We start from the raw sequence: 24344 nt of genomic DNA on the forward strand, positions 1-24344 counted from the left end.
CAACACATACCTTCTGTAGCTATAGGCTCCGCATCCATGGATTCTGCCAACCATAGCTCATAAATATTTGAGGAAATCCAAAAGACAAACCTGAATTTTGCTTTGCACTGAGCACATGTAGACAAACCCTGCTGTAGCTTCTCATCATTTCATAGATCTTCAGTCTCTCTTTAGCACTATTGCTCATCATTTGTATAAGGAACAGAATTTGTATATATAATGGGACCTTAGCATCCATGTGTTTTGTTATCCATGTGCGGTTATGGACTCAAACTGCAGCAGCTGCCAAGAGCTTGCTGTATGTAAATGCTTGGGCAAGGTTGCTTCCCAACTTCTCCCATAACAATTCCATGGAGATATGAAGATGCAACTTGTGAAGATGTAACAGTTCTTGAGATGTAGGAAAATGGAAAAGTATTGCGTTTAACAACTACAACAGCAACAGCTCATTCATATCACAATTCTAATTTCTGAAAAAAAGGAAGTTAAACATGCTTCATCTATTTCTTGCAAATGAGAGATTTATTTGTGAAAGGGGTTCTTCCTTTCTATAGAGCTCAGCTCAACTGGCCAAGAGGAATTCCTTCCCAAGGAGCATCACATCATACAATAGGTTGTTATCTCAGGGATCTTCTACACTGACATATTAAATCCAAATTATCTGCTTTGAACTGGATTATATGGCAGTGTAAACTAATATAATCCAGTTCAAAGCAGATAATGTGGGTTATCTGCTTTGATAATTTGGATTATATGGCAGTATAGAAGCAGCCTTGGCCTTCTCCAACTTGTTCTTCCACAACTCCAAGCATCTTTAATTTGGTTGATGGGAACAGAATGTCACCCCAATTGCTTTTTAACTATATCTTGATCTATTTTTATTTGGACAATTTCTGTCAAGTTGTAATTCATTCAAAAGAAACAAAAGAAACAAAAGAAACTAAACAAAAGAAAAAAAGGAATAATAAGGGAAATGATGAATCAAGGAGACAGTATAGGGAAAAGAAAAGAGGGTCCACTAAGAAGGCCAATTTCCTACATTGCTTTATTCCAATACGGCAGAACTTGTCTCCTGATTATTATCATTTAGATATCATTACTTAGCATATACACTTTTTTATTACTGTAACTCCTGCATTATTTGGACAAGCCATACACTATAAATCCCATACCTGACTAGTACTTGCGATTTCATCTATCTGCATGTGACAAAATATGTCCTTTCTAGAAATGTTCTAGGTCCTATGGTATGCTTTTGCTTGAAGTTTCCTAATTATGGTTTCATTGCAACTGTAATTCTCTTTCAGTTCCCAAATTTCTACCATTGTAGAGAATGAGGCATTGAAAACTATTATAACCTGTTTGCATTCCTTTGGTTATGCTTCTGGTCTTTAGATGCCTAAACTGTATTTCTAAATGTTTGGCTGAACTTCTATATTACTGCAGTGTTAGTAACTTGGAGACCGAAGGAAAATTTTCTGGAGCAATTTTGGGGGGGGGGGGCAATGTTGTTATTTTGCCTCACTGTAGATATATCCCTGACCATATGGTCTATCTACCTATCTACCTACCTACCTATCTACCTACCTACCTATCTATCTACCTACCTACCTACCTACCTATCTATATCTATCTATCTATCTACCAATCAATCTATCTATCTATCTATCTATCTATCTATCTATCTATCTATCAATCTATCAATCTATCAATCTATCAATAAATCAATCCATCCATCCATCTTCTCCCTCTCCTTCCTGTCTCTCTCACATTCTGTCTTCCCAAATAAATAGGTGTTGCAGTCAGTTATCCTAAAAGGAATAAAAAAGTTTGGCCAATATTTTCTTTCTCCTCTAGATGTCACTGCCCATCACCAGTAACATCATTTCCAAACTAAGGCAATTTAGCATGGTAAATTCTCAGCGCCCACCCTACTCACTTATAGAGTGAGCCTGGAGGATTAGAAAATATTTCCAATAATGAGAAATCTTCTAAATAAATAAAGAATAATTGCAATAGTCAAGCAGATAAAAGAACTGCTCTCGCTGAATGACACTTCAGGCCAATCTGTAATTAGGAGTAAGATCATAGTTAAGCATCATATGGCATGTAGGCATGGGGATGAAATAGTTTTGTGTTGTTTTTTTTAATGCAGCATAATCTGATTTACTAATGTGCAAACAGGAGAACGATTATCTTTCAGTTCTCACGTGTCTCTGAATTTTGAGAGGCTTTTTACAATGTAAAGTGGATCCTTGGTTTCCGCTGGGATATGGTTGTAGGACCTTATGCAAATATCAAAATCTGTGGATGCTGAAGTCCCATTATTTCATTATTTGCCAGTTTATAGATGTCTTATAACCATTGTTTTTGCTGCAGAAATACAAAACTCAGCACATCACTTAATCTTTAAAACATGACTTGTAGGGTTACATCTTGGAACAGGACTAGAAAATCTGTATTGTTGAACTTTAATTCCTATCATCCCTAGGTAGTCTAACTAATGGTGATAAATGATGGAAAGCTGAGAAATCTCCGTTCCTGCCTTAACAGTGATAAGTACTACTAACAAGGGCATAACTATACCTTTCTTGCAATCCCACTGGTTTCATTTTGAAAGGTGATGGGCTGGCTGAAAGGCTGGACTTGAACTCAGGAGGACATTGTCCTTGAGGATCAACCACAACATTTACAACTTTAGGAGCTTGTTCAGGTTGAACCATTCTGTTTGCTGCTTTGTACTCAGATGGAGCTTTCTGAAGCGGGACGGAAGAAAGGTGAATTTCCTGTTTTTTCTGCTTATCTTGCCTGACCGAAAATTGTATTTTCTCTTTCAGTCGATACAGAACCTGTTGAAAATAGATAAAAGAATTTATTTTATCTTACATTCTAAAAAGACACAAAGTAATGAAATGAACTGGATAATGAAGTGGATATTAATAATCATCACAGGAAATAGATAACACTGTTATTAAATCTGAAAAAAATCAGATTTCATTCAACACATTTTTGTACTCAATATTCAAGATTGTTATTAGATCAGGGTTTGGAAACTTGTGACTTCAGATATTTTTTTGTGTGTCATAGTTCCTAGAATCCTTCACCACAATCCTTGGTAACTAGGGCTGATGAGAAAGACGGTCTTTTGGAGAATCAAAACTTTTATATCCGTCTTTTTGCCATGAACAGATGCTAAGGCAAAATATCAGACTGACATGCTGGAGTGAAACACAAAAAAACCGAGGCCCTTCCACATAGGGCCTTTATTGTGGGAACTCCCACAATAAAGGAGAGGCTGTCCAGACAACGTTCCTGGTTTGTAGTGAATTAATTGGATAGTGGTTTTATTCTGTGCTTTCTTGGAAGGTGTGGGATAAATCCACTATTTCCAGGTCTGGACTGCAGAATGCTGCAGTCCAGACAGTATTCCCACAGTTTACCAGGCTAAATAACCCCGGTAAACTGTAGGAATAGCCACTACCCTCCCCGCAAGCCCCCAGACCCCTTAGAAAAGTAATAAAAACTTACGTAGCATCCATTAGAAGCCCCAGCTGGCTCTCCTGGTGCGTAGAAATGACATGCCAGGAGAGTGGGGAGGTGGGAGTTGGAGGAAAATCGCTCCTCCCCACTCTCCTGGCGCATCATTTCTATGCGCTGGGAGAGCCGGCTGAGGCTTCTAATGGGCACTACAAAAGTTTTTATTACTTGTCTAAGGGGTCTGGGGGCTTTGGGGAGGAGGGGTAGGGCCTCCACACGTTTTCTCGGGATTGTCCTGAAAGAACGTCTGGACACCCACCCCAGAAAGTGCGTGCTTTCTGGGATGTGAGTGGTCAGGTCTACCAGAAAATCCACATTTTTAAAACGTGGATGCTTCTGGGGTAAGTGTCTGTCTGGATCCACCCACAGTTGTATAAAATTCACATTGAATTGGGTTATATGGCAGTGTCGACTCAGATGACCCAGTTCAAAAAAGATATTGTGAATTATCTGCCTTTATATTCTGTGTTATATGGCTGTGTGTGGAAGGGCCCTAAGACAATTTTTAAAGACTGGCTCCAATTCATAGGAATCTGGCTTTGCCTTCAACTTAATGTTATGTTTAAGTTCAGGGATAACTTCTTACTCACCAAGCTGTGACAATTACTTCCAAAAATTTGGGCTACCAACGCACTGCTTGCCTCAGTAATAAAATTAAAATAAAACTATTTATTTATTTATTTACTCTGCTTATATACCGCTGTTCTCAGCCCGAAGGCGACTCACAGCGGTTCACAACAAATAAGAACAGCAAAAATTCAATGCTACGGTGTAAAAACAGTTAATAACCTAACACATTACACAATTAATAAACAATTACTACATATAGTTGATGGCAGCTTGTTAGGGGAAGTGTTTGTTTTTCAGAGGACCCTTTCAAATTCAGAAGGGGAGGCATCTCCTCCCTCCTTTATTGGTCCACAATGGACATAGTTCTATAGTCTCCATAGCATCTAGTATATTGCCATGCTCCCCAAATATGACAGTAAATATGACACGGAGAATGTAGTACTATTCATTCTCCAAAGTATCTCCTATAATAGTGAGTTCCTTTGTATGCTAGCAATTGTCCATTAATTAGTAGTTTCCTCCTTATTCTTGAAGATGATCACTCTTATTGAGGGAGTTTTTTTATTAGTCCTCCCTTTGAGGCCAAAGCAAATGTTCATTTTTAATTTTTACAAGCCCAGTTTCACAAGTGAGATAATCAAAAGGAAAATAACAATACAAAGCTGTTGCTCTGGTTGTGTAAACTAGGGATTAATTCACTCCCAACACTGCAGATAACAGAAGCTAACTAATAAAGGGCAATTCAGAAATGCTATCACCAGGGGAGAGACGACAGGAGGCAACTGCATAATCATACCCAAAAGAAGATTTTAAAATGCCCCAATAGCATTTTGCCAATTTGGATAGAAAATATATTTAGAGCTCTAAAACCGAAGATAACACTTCCATAAATGAGAACAGCACAAAGGGTGGAAAGACAGCACAGAAAACACTGGAATTAAATAGATTATCAAGAATACCCTTTTCGTGATCTCTTAGAAGAAAGTGTGTGAGTGCAAATTAGGTAATCCAAAAAGCAAAACTATCTCAGGCTTTGCAACTCTAACCATAGTTTGCAGAGGGGAATCATGTTTTTTCCTCAGAGCACAGTCAGTGGGGAGTGACAGCGAATGGTACTTCCCTGATCAGCGTATCTTGATGCAAATGTTTGTCAGGACATTTGACTCAATGGGCTGTTCTAATTGGAACCTTTGCTGCCATTGATCATTTGACTCAATGGGTTATTCTAGTTTAGTGGTTCTCAACTTGTGGGTCCCCAGATGTTTTGGCCTATAACTCCTAGAAATCCCAGCCAGTTTACCAGTTGAAGGCCAAAACATCTGGGGAACCACAGGTTGAAAACCACTGTTCTAGTTGGAACTAGAAATTGGATTTAGGACAGCATGTGCATAAATGGGTAGTGAACATGCAATATGTTATCACCCATTTGGCTTTCAGGCTGTCACACGAGGAGTTCTCTTCAAAAAGATGTAAGCCCCCTAGCCCCTCTTCCACCCACTTTTCCTGCTCAAAGAACAACATAATTATGGATTTGTGACAATAACTCAACCATGATGACTGCAAGTACATGTGGTTGAATGAGGGACATTTGTAAAAAATAGTTCCCCCATTAAAACATCAAAATCATCTCCTTTTTAAAATCAGTTAAACATAAATGTCACTCTTCAGAGATAAATAATTACAATTTATGCCAAATGTGACCTTGCAGAGTTACGTTTGTTACAGATTAAGGACAGATTGCATTACACAAACATCTTTTGGAACAAGTAGGCAGGTTTTGCTTTTCAGATAGAGGCAAGTGAAGAAAAGAAAATTAAAGCAACCAACTTACCATCAGACATGTCACAATAATAACAAAGATGCTGAGAAAGATGATGACAGCATAAAACCCTTCTTTGCTCCAGAGTTTGCCTGATTCGTGCTTGCCTTGCAGAACATTTTTCTTTGATTTTCAAAAACACAAAAGGAAAACAACATGTAATTACATGGTTCTGGGTGTGCACTTGAGAGCCCTTGTCAGCTAGGTATGAAGTTTTTTCTCTTAGTAAGATTTTTCAAGAATATAAAGCACTTGAGTAAATCAATACCGATCACGCTCCTAACAATGTTGATACCATTACTCTTACATGAGTAAAAGATTACTTTAGTATTTCCTTAGTGGTTGCTGGAAAGGTCTTTTCATAAATATAGCAAACTGTATCAGGTTACATAACCAAGCCTAATTTCTTCTTGGAAACCACCTGGTTCGGCAGATGAGAATTCAGCAAGAACTGCTGACATTTTCAGTTCGTCTCTTATATTATCTTGTCCCACAACTCTTTCAACAGGTTATCACAGGTGTGAACCTTACCAGTAACCAAAAGCAGATGCAAATGAAATGAGCTGATAAGCAAAGAGGGCCAATGTATAAAAGATAAATGAACCATGTCAGTATGATGAAATTTCACGAGGTTATCAACAGCTACCCCTGCAAAAGTGAGAAAACAAGCCCAGGATGGAATTTTTTTTTAAAAAAGCACAGGATTGAAAAACAGCACTTATGAGACATTTTTTTTCCTGGTGACATGAGGAACATTACACTGCTAGTAACTTACCTCTGGTGATACATCTGTAATCCCAAACTGGGATAAACTCTGGTGCAGTACATTGATGTTAAGAGACCTCAGGACTTCTTCTGATGGGAGTGTATCATAAGCTCCTTTCCTATTTACCGGTGATACAAAGAGCTCAATGCAGTTTTTCTTGCCCTAGTAAAAGAATATATATATAAAAGGGTAGAAGAAAGTCTGCTCTTAAGAAACCCAACTAGAAAGAACCTTCAATGGTTTGGTTCCTCCCATTCCAAGCTGGAATTATAAATGTCCAAAATGTAGACATTTGAAAAGAGCTACATCCAGGCCCGTAACCAGGATTTCGATTCGGGGGGGGGGGGGGGGGGGGCTGAGTCTGAGTGAAAAAGGGTCTATCCTAGCAAACCTTTTGTATCGTTATCCCAATACCCCCATGCATATGGGATATATTGAGTACGGTGATCAGATCATGATATGAATAAACATAACAGTTTAAATAATGCACCAGTAAGACCTTTTCGTGAACCATCATGAGAATTTTGGGGGGGGGGGGGTCATGATGGTTCGCAAAAAGCCCCCCTCAGCCCCCCCCCCCGGCTACATGCCTGGCTACATCCACACTAGTCCAAAAAAGTAACTTTCAAATAACCTGCTAGGGATTTTGAATGTACTTCCGCATTTTTCTGTAGCTAAAATAATTAGATGTGTGGTGGTGATCTTATTAATCTCCACCAGAACATAACGATTGGACCTTCCTACTACACCTACCATGGATCACCAGTGGTCCCCAAGAACTAAAATATGGTCCACGGTCTCACTGTTACTACACTGTTTCAACAAAGGTGACTTGTCTTGTGAAACCCTCTTATAGTGCCAAGGCAATTGAGATGTTGGGAGGGGAGAGGCTGATTACCCAAGAAAGGCACAACAACAACCCCCCTGGCTGCTGTTTCTCCTCCCTCCCCCTCCCCCTGAGCAAAGCCATTCCATGTGGCTTTTGGAAGTGAGAGTGCCCTGGTGTCTTTGTTTTTGGCCTGTTCCTGGTCTAGATTATTAAATATGGTTTTTTGTGGGTGAGCAGATAGCGACTACTGGAGGACATATGTTGTGTATCAGACACTAGAACTGATGTGGTCTATCCAATGCAATTTTCTGAATCAGCATCCCAAATAACCAAACCAAATCTAAAGTTACCAAAACTGATTCATAACCCTTTTGGTTGGAGATTGGTCTCTGGTCAAAGTGGTCCCTGGTCAAGTGGTCCTTGGTAAAAAAAAAAAAAAGGATGGGAACCACTGCTCTACACTCTCCTATATCTCAGAATCTGATCCCAGATTATCTGTTTTGAACTGGATTGAACTGGATATATGAGTCTCCACTGCCGGGTAACCCAGGAGAAACAAATAATCTGGGATCAGATCCTGGGATATAGGGACAGTGTAGATCCAGCCTGAGAGAAGGCCTACTGCTGGGGTAGCATGTTACATATTCTGAAATATTCAGTTGATGATTGTGCAAGCTCAAAATAAATCAATGAAGAATAAAGTGTAACCTGGTACAATTGACAATGCCTGGAATACAAACTGCAATACAGGAAGCTGACTATATTACAGTGTGTATGTATCACTGGGAAACTGGCAGCTGCTTAAGTCTAGGAAAAGGTAAAAGAGTCAGATAGAGCCCACAGATTAGACTGCCTTTGATAGCCTGCAACATAAGAAGAATGCTGTACATGACAACTGTGCTGTACCTGATAACTGATAACTGATAAACATTCCTATAAAAATAGACCAAATCTTAGCTTTGCTAAGATTTTATCAGGCTATGCTGAAATAAATATATGTCCCACTTTGAATCTGATGCATGCTTGCTGGGATGGCTTATGGATGTAAAGGATGTTGTTATAATTTAACATTGTTCAAGGAAATAACACATGAATGTCTCTGTGTTTGTAGGTGGCTGCTTGGAGATTTATAGTGCCCCAATAGATGAGATTATATTCCTTGATAGATAGAAGGTAATTGATTTGGTACAAGTGTCAGAACGTTGCTCATGCAAAAGCCTTTATGAAATCTCCTTAGGGATTTTTTACACTTGGCCTAGACAAGGAATAGGGGAGATTCCCAGTTGTGATCCCTGAACCTTTTTTCCCTAGCTTTTGAAACCCCCTGCTAATCTGGATTGCTGTGAGTTTTCCGGACTGTATGGCCTTGCTCCAGAAACATTTTCTCCTGACATTCTGCCCACATCTATGCTGGGCATCCTCAAAGGTTGTGAGGTCAGCTGGAAACTCACATCACAAGTGAGGTTTATATATCTGTGGAATGTTTGGGGTGGGAGAAATAGCTCTTGTTTTCTTGAAGCAAGTGTGAATATTTCAATTAGCCACCTTGATTAATGGCCTTGCAGTTTCAAAGCTTGGCTGGTTGTTGTCTGGGGGATCCTTTGTCGGGAGGTGTTATCTGGCCTTGACTGATTCTTGTCTGGATTTTCCCTCTTTTTTTTTTTAGTGTTGCTCTTTATTTACTGTCCTGATTTTTGAGTTGAGTTTTAATACTGGTAGCGATATTTTATTCATTTTCATGGTTTCTTCCTTTACGTTGAAATTGTCCACATGAGGCTTTCAATGGCTTCTCTGCGTAGTCTGACATAGTGATTGCTAGAGTGGTCCACCATTTCTGTGTTCTCGAATAATATGCTGTGTCCAGGTTGGTTCATCAGGTGCTCTGCTATGGTTAACTTCTCTGGTTTAATTAGTCCATAGTACCTTTCATGTTCCATGAATTGTGTTTGGGCAATGCTGCATTTGGTGGTCCTATATAGACTTGTCCACAGCTGCATGGTATGCAGTAGACTCCTGCAGAGGTGAGAGGATCCCTCCTGTCCTTTGCTGAGTGAAGCAATTATAAATCTGGCTACCAGTATTAAAAAAACTCTAAAATGAGGACAGTAAATAAAGAGCAACACTAAAAAAAAAACAGGGTAATTTCAGACAAGACTCAATCATTCCGCATTCCACAGATATATAAACCTCACTTGTCTAGTTTCCAACAGACCTTACAACATATTGTCGAAGGCTTTCATGGCCAGAATCACTGGGCTGTTGTAGGTTTTTTTGGGCTATATGGCCATGTTCTAGAGGCATTCTCTCCTGATGTTTTGCCTGCATCTATGGCAAGCATCCTCAGAGGTAGTGAGGATGCTTGCCATAGATACAGGTGAAATGTCAGGAAAGAATGCCTCTAGAACATGGCAATATAGCCCGGAAAAAAACCTACAACAACCCAGACCTTACAACCTCTGAGGATGCCTGCCATAGATGTGGGGAAAACATCAAGAGAACATGGCTATACAGCCTAGAAAACTCACAGCAACCCAGTGATTCAAGCCAAAAAAGCCTTCAACAAACCCCTGCTAATCCTTCAAAAGGTTCCAGTCCCCAGTGTTTACCTTTTTCATCTATATTTGCACATCCAACAAATTCCTTTTATCTCACAGTAAAAGGTAAAGTTTTTCCCCTGACATTAAGTCCAGTCATGTTTGACTCTGGGGGTTGGTGCTCATCTCCATTTCTAAGCCGAAGAGCTGGCATTGTCTGTAGACACCTGCAAGGTCAGGTGGCTGGCATGACTGCATGGAGCACTGTTATTATCTCACAGAGCACAGCAAATCAAAGATGATGGGACTTGGAATCCAACAATATCTCAAGGACCACAAGCCAAAACCGATCAAAATGAATGTGTTCTGGGACTTCTTACAAGAATGAGTTGTACTAGTAAGCTTGGATGGCTGTAAGGTGTTAGTCCTGCAGTCAGCAGTTGTAGGAAATCTTCTCAGTGTTCAACTAGGCTGGATTTCAGAACATGCAAACAAAGCAGTACAAATAGTTACATTAAAGGCTTGCCACTTACAAGGAGTCTGTTGATGTGCACTTGCTGTGGCAGCAGTCCTAAAGCAGCAGCTACTCCTTGACGGAAGATCCGAAGCAATGTGATATTCAGCTTGTTTACATCCATTTGCAGCGTCTGTAAAACAAACCCAAAACATACAAATGTTAATCTTGCTCAGCAGGCACAGTTCCCTGCTAATGAATTACCTCAGTGAATTGTGCAAATGTTTTATTTTCCTCTAAGATGATAATGTGCGAAGTCAAATTTCATTTTAAATGCAGAGCAAGATTTATTTTAGGTGTGGGAGAAATGAGCTTCCATCTCATCAAAGGCTGTTAAAGAATATTAATCTCCTTGCTTCCTATAACCTTAAGTTTCTAGCAAAGTCAAGACACTTCTTACTAGTTTATTTCCCTGTAATCTAACACCTTGGTATGTGAGCCCCCTTTTACACTTCCCTATAGGCCAGGGTCTGATCCCAGGTTATCTGATTTGAACTGGATTATATGAGTCTCCACTACCAAATAGTTTGGCTTAAATAGATAATCTGGGATCAGATCCTGGGATATGGTGCCAATGTAGAAGGTGCCTGAGTTCATCTTTCTAGGGCATTAACTGGAATACAAGTTGCAGGGCAGTTGCTATTATGGTTGCTTCCAATGAAATTGTACCTAAAGGAAGAAAAATCCCAATTCACTCATTCATTTCCCAAGTCCCTTTCCCAAGCAATGAAAATTACTCCTAACTATCTTAACCTGCATATCTTTGTTGAACTGATGAAACTAGTTTTGCTTGAAAGATATTTGTACAAATTGCGGAGTTCTCCAACCTCATAAAACTTGTTGCTGTGTATTGCTCTCTCATATGGAAAATAAAACTGAATTTTATTTTGACAGGGTAACATGACAAATGAAAATGTTATCTCATGTCATGGATAAGATTTCTTCAAAATAGAATTCAAAGCCAGATTTTTAAAATATAAGCATTTAATTCTGTTGTCTCAATAGGTGGGTTTCATGTTTTCTCCCACATTTCAACCTTTTCCATCAGATTTTCTGAAGTTAATAAAAGAAACCAAAAACTAAAGTAATAAAACTTTTGTCACTTCATAAAATGAGCAATGAGTTAATCGAGCTATGGATTGCCATGGATGATGTTGCAATTCTCACAAAGGCCATAGCCTATTTCTTTTTAGCCATGCACCCTTGTTGCATGTCAGAAAAATCAAGTAGGGGAAAGTCCGGAAGGGCTGAATCCAGACTGCAAGCCTGGCAATATTATCCTCTGATATCGAGTGTTGATATAACATGAAATACCAATGCTGTATCTACACTGTAGAGTTAATGCAGTTTGACACGAGTTTAACTGCCATGGCTCAATTCTATTGGATCATGGAAGTTGTAATTTTACAAGGTTTTTTTTACCTTCTCTGCTGAAAAGTGCTAGTGCCACATCAGACAATAATATCAGGAACTCCAAAATATTGAGCCATGGCAGTCAAAGTGGCGTCAAACTGCATTGATTCTACAGTGTAGACCATTGGTTCTCAACCTGTGGGTCCCCCGGTGTTTTGGCCTGCAACTCCCAGAAATTCAAGTCAGTTTACCAGATGTTAGGATTTCTGGGAGTTAAAGATCAAAACATCTGGGGACCCTCAGGTTGAGAACCACTGGTATAGATGCACCCCAAGTTAGAGCTTGACTTTCAACCTTCCAAACAACAACAGAACACAACTTTCATAAATCTTCTCGAGATATTGCTGGCACAAAGAAAGCAATTTGATAAAGGAAGTATTGCACCAGCCAAAGTTAGACAACACAAACTAATCATACTCTTGGCTGCTCTGTACTGTTTATCATTTATGGCACTTGCTCCCCAAAGAGAAAAGAGTTTTGAATGTGCTAAATGCGTTGGCAGTTGTGACTTGTGAACCTAAAGGGGAAGAAGATAGTCACTCTACGGGGAATCAATTTCCCAGTGCAATTGATTTATCTAGTGACTGCAACTATTAGCTACAGTTTCCAGGTTTCTGTGTTTCAGGCAATCAATGCCATGGACTAGCGTTGTCACAAAGTATATGGGAAGATAGAGTTCTAAATAAACTAAATAAATCAATCTGCCGGAGGAGGGTGGGGATAGTAGTACAGACTCAGCAAGATCTGATTATCAGTAGGCCTAGCCAGTAGTGAAGGATGATGACAGTAGTTGAACAAAGGAAGCAAAAATTGGGGAGCAATAGTTGGGGCCCTGTTTTCTTTTAAAGAAAAGTCTGAGACATAACAGGTACTGAACAGTTCAGCTTTCTCCCTGCCCTTTATTATCATTTCACTATCTCAATGCAGGGCTCCTGCCATGTCCTTTTTCTTACTCTTGCTCTGAACATAGCAACCCCCCTTTATTATTTTTAACCTCTCTAACAAGGCTGAACTCATTGAAATGCATCCGTCCCTGAAGGCATCCTCTATGCTGTGTTCTTCTCCCCTGACAAGCTGAAATGTTGAAATGTAGATATAGGGATATCAAGCCTCACCTTTTTCAATAGACAATCAGTTTGTAGGAATAGTGCTGTATATTTTCTGGCAAGAAAACAGATGTTGCATTCACTGCAACAGCACTGTCACCATTGGTGCTCATCATCATATATATACTGTGCACAGCTCTCCTGATTTTTCCTTTAAGGTCCCCTGCAAAATACCCATAAAATGCCCTTGCCAAGCTCTAGTGACAAAGGCAGCAGCTATATAGAGTTAGTGGCTGTTAGCTCCTCACCAATCAAAAGACTTAGTAGAAACGTTTGGACTTCATCACGTGAGGAAATTTACCTGTTGTATGATACTTTATTTATTTACGGCATTTCTACTCTGCCTTTCTCTACCCCGGAGAGGACTCAAGGTGGCTTACAAGTAGGCAACCATATGAAGCCATATATAAATAGAGTTTTAAAATACATTAAAACAGTTTGAAAACATATAAAACAATACATTTGCAGTTAATCACATGATCCTTAAATGTAGTCCAGCTGTTCCAGTTAGTCAATGCACATCAATTCAATATCTTTCTATTTCGCAAGTTCTCCAAATGTCTGATCACAAAGCTAGGTTTACTTTCTTACAGAAGGTCAGGAGGGAGGGGGCTGCATTTTCAGTGCAGTTCAGGGATGGAGCCTGCGGGATTTCATCAAACAACGTACAGCTACCTCTGGCAGGGCCCCATCCCTGAACTGTGATGAAAGCATCATAGAAGGAGCAACGAAGTGAGTGCAGGAGAGAAGCTGGGCAGCAACATTTTCCCCTGTGTGATGGGGAAGGTGGCACTGCAGGTATTATGGGGTGTGGGGTGATGGATTCCCCCACTGCCATGGTAGGTGACTTAATGTGATGATGCACTTAATGTGATGATGTGCTCCCAAAACAAACACTATACAAAACCCCAAATTATTATTATTATTATCAAAAACCCAGAAACCATTTTCTGTAATATTACTGGTATCCATTACATTACCATGGGTCCTTTCCTAGATCTCAGGTTTCAGTTCTGAAATCTAAGATATTTTATTCCTAAACTAGCAATTTTGCTCTTTGCTTTTCTAGGAACCTTCCACTTTTCTCAGTTCACCCTCACTAGTGACCTTATCTCATAGGGGACTCCTCCTGTACTGTTTCACCAGCCTCTATAGCAAAGAGGCAAGTCTGTCGGCCTGGGCACCACTTTGTTATGGTGACGCTTCCCCATCACATAGGGGAAGCATTGTCAAAGCAGTGCTCTGTTGGAGCCAGCACAAAACTAGAAGGCCCTTGTGTTGCCAGGGAAGTGTTATACAATGCTTCCACTTCCGTTGTGAGTGGGACCCAGAAGTCCTGCAATTCCCGTCTGTTGTGAGGCTGGTGGGGAAGCATCCTAGGATGTTGAAAAAGTCCTGTATGATGAGATCACATGTGGCAATATCTGCAGGAACTCTTCCCAAAATCCACTCCTATGAAAGGCTGTGATCTCAGCATAGCAATTGGTGGACAGATCCTCATGATTTCCAAACCTATGATTTTGAATCCAAAATTATATCTGTTTGGAAATATAAACCTATTTTTTTTACATTTACAGAGTGACCTTGGGGGGGAGGGGGGATTTTTGTGATCTTGTGAAGAATGAAGAGCAGCAATGTCAGTCTTAGTTCAAAAGCCCCTTACAGAGAGCAGATGAGATGTGTCTTCTCCTATATCACATAAGATTGTAAAAATGTCCCTAGGAACATTTCATTTATTACAAGTGCTAGTTTTAGTGGGGAAATTTTAAACTTGGGTGGGAAAGGGGGCAGGTCATGTGGAATACTCCTTACAAATATTTTAACGGTCATGGAGAATGCTGTAGAAAATGAATTTGGAAGAATATTTACAAGTAACTAGTTATTTGTTGTTAGCAATTTTCCCTTATAACTGAGGTATATAATTACACTGAATTACAACTTAGCATTTTTTAAAGGAATAACATATCTCTTTTTACTGGTAGATTATATTTTTGTTACTTTACTAGTTTAAGGAATGTAGTCTCATTAAAGAATATCCTATGGCTCAGCAACAGCCTTGTGCTGCTGCCTCATGCTTAGTTGTCATTGTTGAGATGATGATGTGATTGACAGAAGGTAAATGTGTTTTATACTGGACACCAGAAATTTGAGCAGCTAAATTGTTATTTTTTAAATTAAAAAGAACTTGAGAAACTAGAAGATAAAGCATTACTTTAAAATGTAACAAAAATAATTAATTACTTATGATGTATTGGAATTCTAAGAAATTCCTTTTTAAAAATGAATGTCTGAAATTCTGTGCAGAAATAGGGATCAGTACCTATAGTTGAAGAAACAAAAGGGAAATTCCATTTTTTAGAGCAGGGTCCCCCAGTTTGGTTAGTAGCTGTCCTTTCTGGGAGGTTCTGGAAGTTTAGTCTAAAACAGTGACTTTTTAATCTCTTTCTTTGGCATCTATATCAATAAACAAAAAATATCAAAATTACTCTCTAATCATGGCTAATCCTCTGAAAATTAGATTTCATGTAATATTTGCAATGTGTGACAAATAGATGTGTAAGTCAGTTATAAGGAAAGCTGCCTTGAGGCATCTGAAAGATTAATACACAATCCAGTCTTCCTGAATCCATTTACACAACAGCCCCGATATGGACTTCATGGCTACTGGCCATGGTATCTGAGGATAATGGGATGTGTAGTCTAACTCAACTAGCAGGAATGAAAGTGAGAAAGACTAACATTCTGAACCACAGCCACTTGATGAGACACATTACCCAAATGCAGGAATAGTTAGGCATAACTATGGATGGGTAAGTATTAATTGTGAATATGCTTGTCAAAGGGAAATAAAATATGGAACATATTGAGTTGTTGTAGGTTTTTAAGGCTATATGGCCATGTTCTAGAAGCATTCTCTCCTGACGTTTCACCTGCATCTGTGGCAGGCATCCTCAGAGGTTGTGAGGTGTGTTGGAAACTGGGAAATTGGGTTTATATATCTGTGGAAAGTCCAGATGCAGATGCAGGTGAAATGTCCGGAGAGAATGCTTTTAGAACATGGCTATACAGCCCGAAAAACCTACAACAACCCAATGATTCCGGCCATGAAAGCCTTTGACAATACATGGGACTTATTGCTAAACCTTGAGCCCCTCTGTTTCTGTTGGAGTTCAGACATATTCAAAATAAGCACAGAATGTGACAATTCACAATAGCAGTGATACTTTTAAAAAAAAACTTCATGTCCTCCTGCAAAGATTATTATTTTACCATAATTTATTTTCCCAAACCTGTTTCTCTTGGAACAAGAAATGATAGAACTGGATGGATATCATGTACGGATAGAAGCTAGAAATCATGTGCAAATGTCAACTAAGCCCTTTTGTTCCTTATGTTGTACAAACAGCATAGAGAAAAAGATGAATGAAAAAGCAGGTGTACGCTTTCAAGATACAGAGGATTTGGTTTCGAACATGATTTATCTCAATTTTTTCTCTCCTAAGGTATGTCTGAAAAGTGCCTTTCGCTTTTGGGTTATACTCCAATAAGTCATTGCAAACACCCAGTTTATTTCAGAGGTGAATGATTTAATTTGTTGACAAGTTTGTGCAATATCTGCAAGAAGAAGAGATGTTGCTAAATCTATTTGGCAGCAGTCATAGAGAACTTTACTAACGAGTTACATGCTTTTATATTTACCAGCTTCTACATTCCACTTCTTATCTCACCTCTGTGTTCTTCTACATCAGTGGTTCTCAATCTTCATAATGCTGTGACCCCTAAATACAATTCTTCATATTGTGGTGACACCCAACCATAAAATTATTATTGTTGCTACTTCATAACTGTAATTTTGCTACTGTTATGAATTGTAATGTAAATATCTGATATACAGGATGTATTTTCATTCACTGGACAACATTTAGCACAAATATCCAATATGCCCAATATGGTGGGATTGGAAGGGGGGATTGATTTGTCATTTGGGAGTTGTAGTTGCTGGGATTTATAGTTCACCTACAGTCAAAGAGCATTCAGAACTCCACCAACGATAGGATTGAATGAAACTTGGTACACAGAACTCCTACGATCTACAGAAAATACAGGAAGGGTTTGGTGGGCATTGACCTTGAACTTTGGAGTTGTCATTCACCTACATCCAGAGAGCACTGTGGACTCAAACAATGATGGTTCCAGACCAAACTTGGCACAAATACTCAACATGCACAAATGTGAACACTGGTGGAGTTTGGGGAAAATAGACCTTGACATTTGGGACTTGTAGTTGCTGGGATTTATAGTTCACCTACAATCAATGAGTATTCTGAACTCCACCAACGTGTGTGTGTGTGTATGAGTGCACTTACTCATAGATATATATAGATAGAAGATAGATAGAATCATTGAGGTGGACGAAACTGCAAGTGTCATCTAGTGCATTCCAGAGCACATAGCAAAAGCGTTACAGAGAGATGATCATATAACCTCTGTTTAAAGACTGCCAAAACAGTAGAGTCCACCACTTTCTGAGGAAGTCTGTTCCATCTTGAACAGATCTTACCATCATGTGATTGTGCCTAATATTTAGGTGGATTTTTTTTCTTGCAACTTGAATCCATTGGGTCACACCCTATTATAAGGAGCAGCAGGCAACAGGTTTGCTCCATCATCTAAATGATAATCCTTTAGATATTAATGGATGGCTATCCTCTCTCAGTCTTCTCCAAGTTAAACACACCCAGCTTCACTTCCATACCTTTTAACATTTTGGTCACCAGTCTCTGGATGAGTTCCACTCTGGCATCTTTATATAACATTACCATTGAACTTCATTTTATTATTAATGCAATCATTTGATTTACCACATTATTTAACTGCCACCTTTCAAGGCATCTTACAACACATTAAATTTCACATGCCACTAAGAGAGCCGCTAGAATTCTTAATGACCCTTCCAAGCTGGTCAGCTAAACATTCACTTTTCAATGGCACACAGCCCTGCATGAATATGCTTGTGGGGTTTTCACTCTGTTGGATCTACATAGGATCTTGACCCCACATATTTCCAGTTCAACGCTATAACCCTTATACCTACTAGAATCTGCTGCAGTTGTGGAGGACATGTGCTCACCTACAGCTAGAAAATTTCAACAAAACTCCCCAAAGAAATGTATTACTCATCAATAAAACATCAGTTTCTTACACCTTTCCTCTTATGAATGAAAATGCAAACAAACATACCTTGATTTAGGAACCCACCGATCCAAAGAAAAACACTGATTTATTCAAAGTGCTGAAGTACCAAATTGCTTTTAATTGCTTTTAATAAATTGCACATCTAGTAAATGAAAAGTAGTATACTGTAAAAATTTGAAACCTTCTTCAAAAATTGATAATTATCTGACATTGAATCAGTAATATCTCACTGCTGTAGTCCTACAGCAGTGAGATATTACTGATATCTTGCAAATAAGTACCCGAGAAACCAAAAGGCTGTTTTGGCACATTGAACTGTCAAAATAATAAAAATTTTAAGAACAGAAGTCTGTGGGGGTTCAATTGATTGAAATCATTAGAAATTCATTAATTTTTATACTTATTTATTCTTTTAATGACAGTCTCCTGCTTGAAAATGATACATAATCATAATAAAATAACATTGTCCTTTTGAGATTCTTCTTTATTTTTATGCATGTAAAGATTGTAAAATATATATAATTGCTACTTGTAAAATATTGCATTCAAGTTACCCAGTAATAAAACCAAAAAAGTGGCTTGTCATTTAAATATAAAATTGAAGAGTTTACATTCACTAAGCCTCAGGTCCCTAACCTGCAAGTCTGTACACACTGTCAATCTCAACCATGCTGATTCCTTCCATTTTGTTCATAAGAAAAAAGAAAGTTGGCATTCTACCTTCTGTAATTTCCTCTACTTTTCAGATGTGGCTGATGTTTCCAGGTCCAAGCGTGAGGTACTGATTGTCTCATTGTTCTCACCAGGGTGTGAATCATCCTAATCATGCACTGGTTTCTAAGCCAACAGTGAAAGAGAGCAATTCCCATTCAGTCCCTGTAAAGTGACTGCTGGCATAACTGGTCCCAGAACTGCTGAGAGTGGTTCCTTTGGGATTCAGCTCAGGTGCCTGATGCTTCTGTAGTTTATCAGAAGTAGCGTGCAGAGAAACTGTAGCAAAGCTTTCCATAAGAGGGAAAGAGGCAGGCACATTATAATTGAGAATATTATTGGTCAGAGTCAGGCAAGAAAAGCCTATAAATGCCAGACAGACAAGACAGAACTCTTTTCCTTTACACAATATATTGCAAATTGGAATGTACTGTGCTATGGAAAGGTGAAACAACTAGGCTATGTGATATTAAAGAGGGATTAGGCATTTCTGTTGAAGAAAACACTATTAGGACTTCATCAGACAGGCAAGGGGAAAGTGAAAGAACAGTCTGATTTCATTCCCTACCTGTTTTTTGGGATAGCAGGCCATCCCACGTCATTTCCCATCATTTCTCATGCTTTCCCCCTTTTCTCCCTGTTTTCTGAAGTTAAGACTCGGGTAGCACCCAACTCCTGAAAACAGAATCCTCTTGTTGGAGTTCAGCCTGTGATTGTGTCTAATGATCAGGGTACTCTGGATGTTGGGAATGACAATGATGTTTCTGAGGGTTATGTACCTAATGATGTTTCTAATGATGAGGTTGCCCTAGATGCAGAGAATGACAATGGGATTCCTGTTCAAAGTGTCTTTTCTGATGAGAATATTCCTGAAGGGTCTGGGGATGATGGTATGGTCCCTGGAAGAGGGCTTGAATTGCTACCAGAGAATTCCCAGGATTTTGATCCTGAGAAAAGCTCAGCACCTGAGTCAGCTGCAGAAATTAATGAGTCAATAGATAGAAGGCACATTTTTAGTCAGCATAGGCAAACAAACCAATCTCTCCAGCTCTCTGCCAGACTGAGAGAGAGATTGATAACAGAGTCAGGGCTGAAATGAAATCTCTTCCTGGCCACTTGGGACATAGAGTAGATTAGGGGATAAAAATCCCAAGTACAGAATCTATAGTCAGACGAAGCAACATTAGAATTGAGTTAAGACATCTTTTCTGGTCCTTGGAAGCCTTGCCTTGGATAGATCCATGCATTAAGTGCCTTGTTTGATTTCATGAGTCAAGTTTTGGAGTTTTACCTTGGAAGTTTCTGTATTTGTTTTTCATGAACTCTGATGGACTTATTTCCTGGACTATTTGTTTCTGCTTATCTTTCTACCTAATTGGATTTACCTATTTTTACGGAGAGTTTTTTTTACTGCTACTGCTTCTTAATTATCTTCAATAAACTGCTTGCGTTTTTACTCAGGTGTGGTGTTTAAAGTCAGAGGGCTTTCCTGGCCTGGAGTGCAACACCTCTGTCTGTTTCAACACACTGGCAACACAAATTCCCATGGGCACACATCTTAAGTGGCTGTGTGTCACAGGATGACCTTTGTGGGGCACCTTTTTGCCAGTGCCTGAACACAGAGAGAAGACTGCATCTGATGAGGTCCTAGGTTAAACCCCTGTGAAGAAGAACAGGCATAAAATATCATGTTTATGTGAACATCAGTCAACACACCAATCATGTTTTTAATGTCTCCTACTTAAATGTCATAATTTGTAGCCTAGACACAAGGGAATACAGGCTAAAGTCCCTTATATAGAAATAAAGATAAATCTCTTTTCTGTACTTTCCTTTAGATCACTTAGAAATCATGTACAAAGGCCAATATTTTGAGTAGGCAAACAAATTAAACCAATACTAGCTTTGAATTCTAATTATTCAAGAACCAAGCAGAAAGAAATTCAGGAATATCTAGCTGCCTTCAGAATAAAAGGAAGGTGACAAATTGCTAACGAAGACTTCACAACAGCTTGAAAGCCTTATCAAGTTCCCAAGCATTACTCAAGAATACATCTTGGATGAAAAATGGAGAGTGAATCATTTGTAACATAGCTTTGTCTCATCTTGTTCTTTGCCACCTACCTGGACAGAAATATAGTTCCTGTTATTAATAATAGTGTTTTGCACGAGGGTAGAAATTCTTAAAGCGAATTTAAGAAGCCTGAGAGCGGCGGTTAATAAGTGCAAGTAATAAATAAATAATAAATAAATAATAAAAATCAAATTGCCAATGCTAGGGCTGATCTGATCATTTATATTCTTTATCATTCCCTGTAGACACCTTTTCAACACTCGTGGAATATGGTGGAAAAGAAGGGGTGGAATCAGCTTGGAAAGTGAAACTTGCAATTGTTAATCTCTATAGTAGTTTTTACTTATCTATACATAGTCATGGTCCAGAGATGCATCCTAACCACTGGCTATGTTGCTCAGTAATATTCTGAAAATACTGAGAATGAAAAAAATGAAGTAAGCATGAAGAGGAATTTGTGACACATACAGAGATTAAAATGGCTTCTTTGAATGATAATCATAACATATATAATCATCTCATCGTGGACATCTAACAGTCATAATGTCATGAGATTGATGCATTGAGAAGGCAGAAGAAGAAGACTGTTAATAATGTTATAAGAGAAGATGATCCAGATTCTGAAATGCCAACATGCTTAGTCAGTGGAAAAAGAATATAGGGGGAAATTGGGTAAACAAATGTTAAATATAATTTGCATGTAGTAAGAAAACTTACAACCTGATACAAATAAAAGGAAGATAGATTTCATGTATAGAAATGTTATGAAATCAATATGAAGAATTAACATCAAACTCTCATATATGTGTGTACAGACTGTATAAGCAGCCATCAGAGACCAACTGTAAGAAAAACTCTTCAAGCTTCTTCTAAGTTTGTAATATTGACTTTATTACAGCTAATGAGCTGAATGTTACTAATTGACCGGGACACCTAAGGAGTAGCTTACAAAGAATGCAATTTACTCCTGGTTCCTGCAGGTGTTATTTAATTTGTACAACATCAATTTGAAACAAGGAATATGGCCAGCAAAGGAAGTGTACCAGTTATTAACAACTAGATCAAACTCATTATAACTCTATGAATGACTACCATAAAACTAGGCTAAATGGTTAGGACACTTGGATCATTGTGCATAGAATTGGAGCTTATACTAAAAGCAACAATCCTACCCATATTTATCTACAAGTAATTCTGCTAATATAGTGGGACTTCCTATTGAATTATTACTATTGAATAATCGGATAACTATTTGGGTCACCAAAATAGTTAGAGCACCAAAACAGTTATTGTAATCCCATTATTGTCCCAAAGACATTTCAAAACAAAACTTGTAAGAGAAAAGATTCAATTTCCTCACAAAACAAGCAGAAAAAGGGAAAAACAACTTATACGAGTTATAAATGATTCATTCTTACTTACAACTTCATCAGATGGAGTGAATTCAGTGTTCCAGAATGCTTTCACCCTGTCTAAAGGACAGAACCCCATGCTGGCCATCACAAGATGTTGCGTGAGTTCCAGCAGAGGCCCTGCTCCCAACTGCGGTGAAAGCATTGCCGGACACATTCTCCCCCAACACGGAAGACTTCCCATGTTGTGGTGGCTCCAATGGAGCCAACATGTGGCCTCTCTGCAAGGGCAACACTTTCCTCGTGTAATCGCAGAGAGAGAGCTGTGTGCAGGGCAACAGATTCGTCCTGCTGCTCCATCTTTCCTCCCGATGCCAGCCCTATGACAAGGCTGTCAGATAAACTTTGGGCCTTGGAAATCCTAAAGTACACCAGAATGTGGAGCACTAGGAGGTTTGCAATCTCATGGTTATATTATTATTTTTTTAGAATATACTATGCCATCATCATTTATATAACAGCTTTTCCCAGTATGGGGATACATATATTTATATAGTGAGCTTTTAAAAAAAACCTGATTCATTCAGTAAATTTGTCTCTTGCAATTTTACAACTTTATTTTTGTATAAAGTTCACATGGGAATTTGTACACATTTTTGTATGAATCACATTGTGAGCTAAGCTAGACTCAATTAAAATCTAAACAGGGAAGTTGATGATCATCGGTGTCTCTTTTTCAGGTCTCACCATGGGTCAAAGTTGGTTTGATGGCTATTAACATCAAAGCCTAAATTGTCAGGGGAAGAAGTGGTTGGCTGTTTCAAAATCTATATTGCAACCATTATTTGTTATTATTACTTTTCCTGATAGTAATTCCAATTTGCTACATTGTATATTTATTTATGATTCACTTGCTACGTGATATATTTATTCAAATATTTATATGCCATCCTATATCCAAGGGATCTCAGGATGGGATATAATTCAAACCATCAAATTAATGGAAACATTTCAATGCATTCAAACCAATTTTAAACTCTAAAACCAGCCTAATGTACTGTGGCCTAGTATTTCTTTAGTCATGGTGCAGAGGAGATCCCTCTCTGGTTTCACTATGTGGAACAATTTGTTTACTGAGATCAAGCACGTTCAGTCACCCATTGAAGAACTATTGGTTCACCTAGCCATTTTCCTGATTGCTAATCTGGTCTGCTAACCTCATCATTCAGAAATAGAGTTTAGACATACAATGAAAAGGGCCTGGAAAAGATATTAAGGCAATATGAATACACAAAATACAAAAGTTCTACTTGTGAATGATTTTCCATGTTTCTTTCCTAGACATTTGTGGAATGAATGAAAAACTTTTGGGGGGAAGCATTTTTATTTTGGGGTACCTTCACCTACGCAACTGATCCTAGGCATAGTTCTTATTAAGGTTGTCCATCACCATTACCAATGTCTAAATATGTCATTTACTTCTTTTTTTGCTTTGGCAAAAATATTTTTCCCATTCTTCCCTACCACCCCAGAAACCTAGATTGTTGCTGTCCTGTACTTTACCAGAGGTACTCATTGTGAATCAAGGTAGTTTTGGATGCTTTTCTGCCTCTGTTGCTATAGGATAGATACTATATACTTGGTAGCTATGGATTACTCTTAGTCACCCCCTCACCATCTGTCACAATCCTTCTGCTCATGAAATTCATCCAAACCATTTAACGAGCACAAAAGTAAAGTTAAAAATAGAACAATTAAGCCATACACTGAAGAGGAATATGCAGAAAAGCTGGCAGAGGAGGAATATTGGTCATTTAAACAATCAGGGTTAACCCAGATATTTCAGGATTAATTCTGCCACTCGTTTAGAATATATGGGTTGGATCCACAAACTGTAGGCTATGTAGCAGCTTAAATTAAATC

At 38.7% G+C, this 24344-nt stretch overlaps 1 protein-coding gene across 1 annotated transcript in view; it reads right to left on the bottom strand.

Annotated features, from left to right (window-relative positions):
- Positions 1-24344, bottom strand: part of PTPRR (protein tyrosine phosphatase receptor type R) — a 117162-nt gene that overhangs the window by 33048 nt on the left and 59770 nt on the right. Inside the window, exons 3-6 of the mRNA XM_060777460.2 lie at positions 10589-10702; positions 6702-6854; positions 5939-6049; positions 2587-2849 (exon numbers count right to left, since the gene is read on the bottom strand). Coding sequence (XP_060633443.2) covers positions 2587-2849; positions 5939-6049; positions 6702-6854; positions 10589-10702 — 641 coding nt within the window. The remainder of the gene's footprint in view (positions 1-2586; positions 2850-5938; positions 6050-6701; positions 6855-10588; positions 10703-24344) is intronic.

The sequence above is a fragment of the Anolis sagrei genome, chromosome 5 (genome assembly GCF_037176765.1).
Source record: "Anolis sagrei isolate rAnoSag1 chromosome 5, rAnoSag1.mat, whole genome shotgun sequence".
Classification (NCBI taxonomy): Eukaryota; Metazoa; Chordata; class Lepidosauria; order Squamata; family Dactyloidae; genus Anolis; species Anolis sagrei.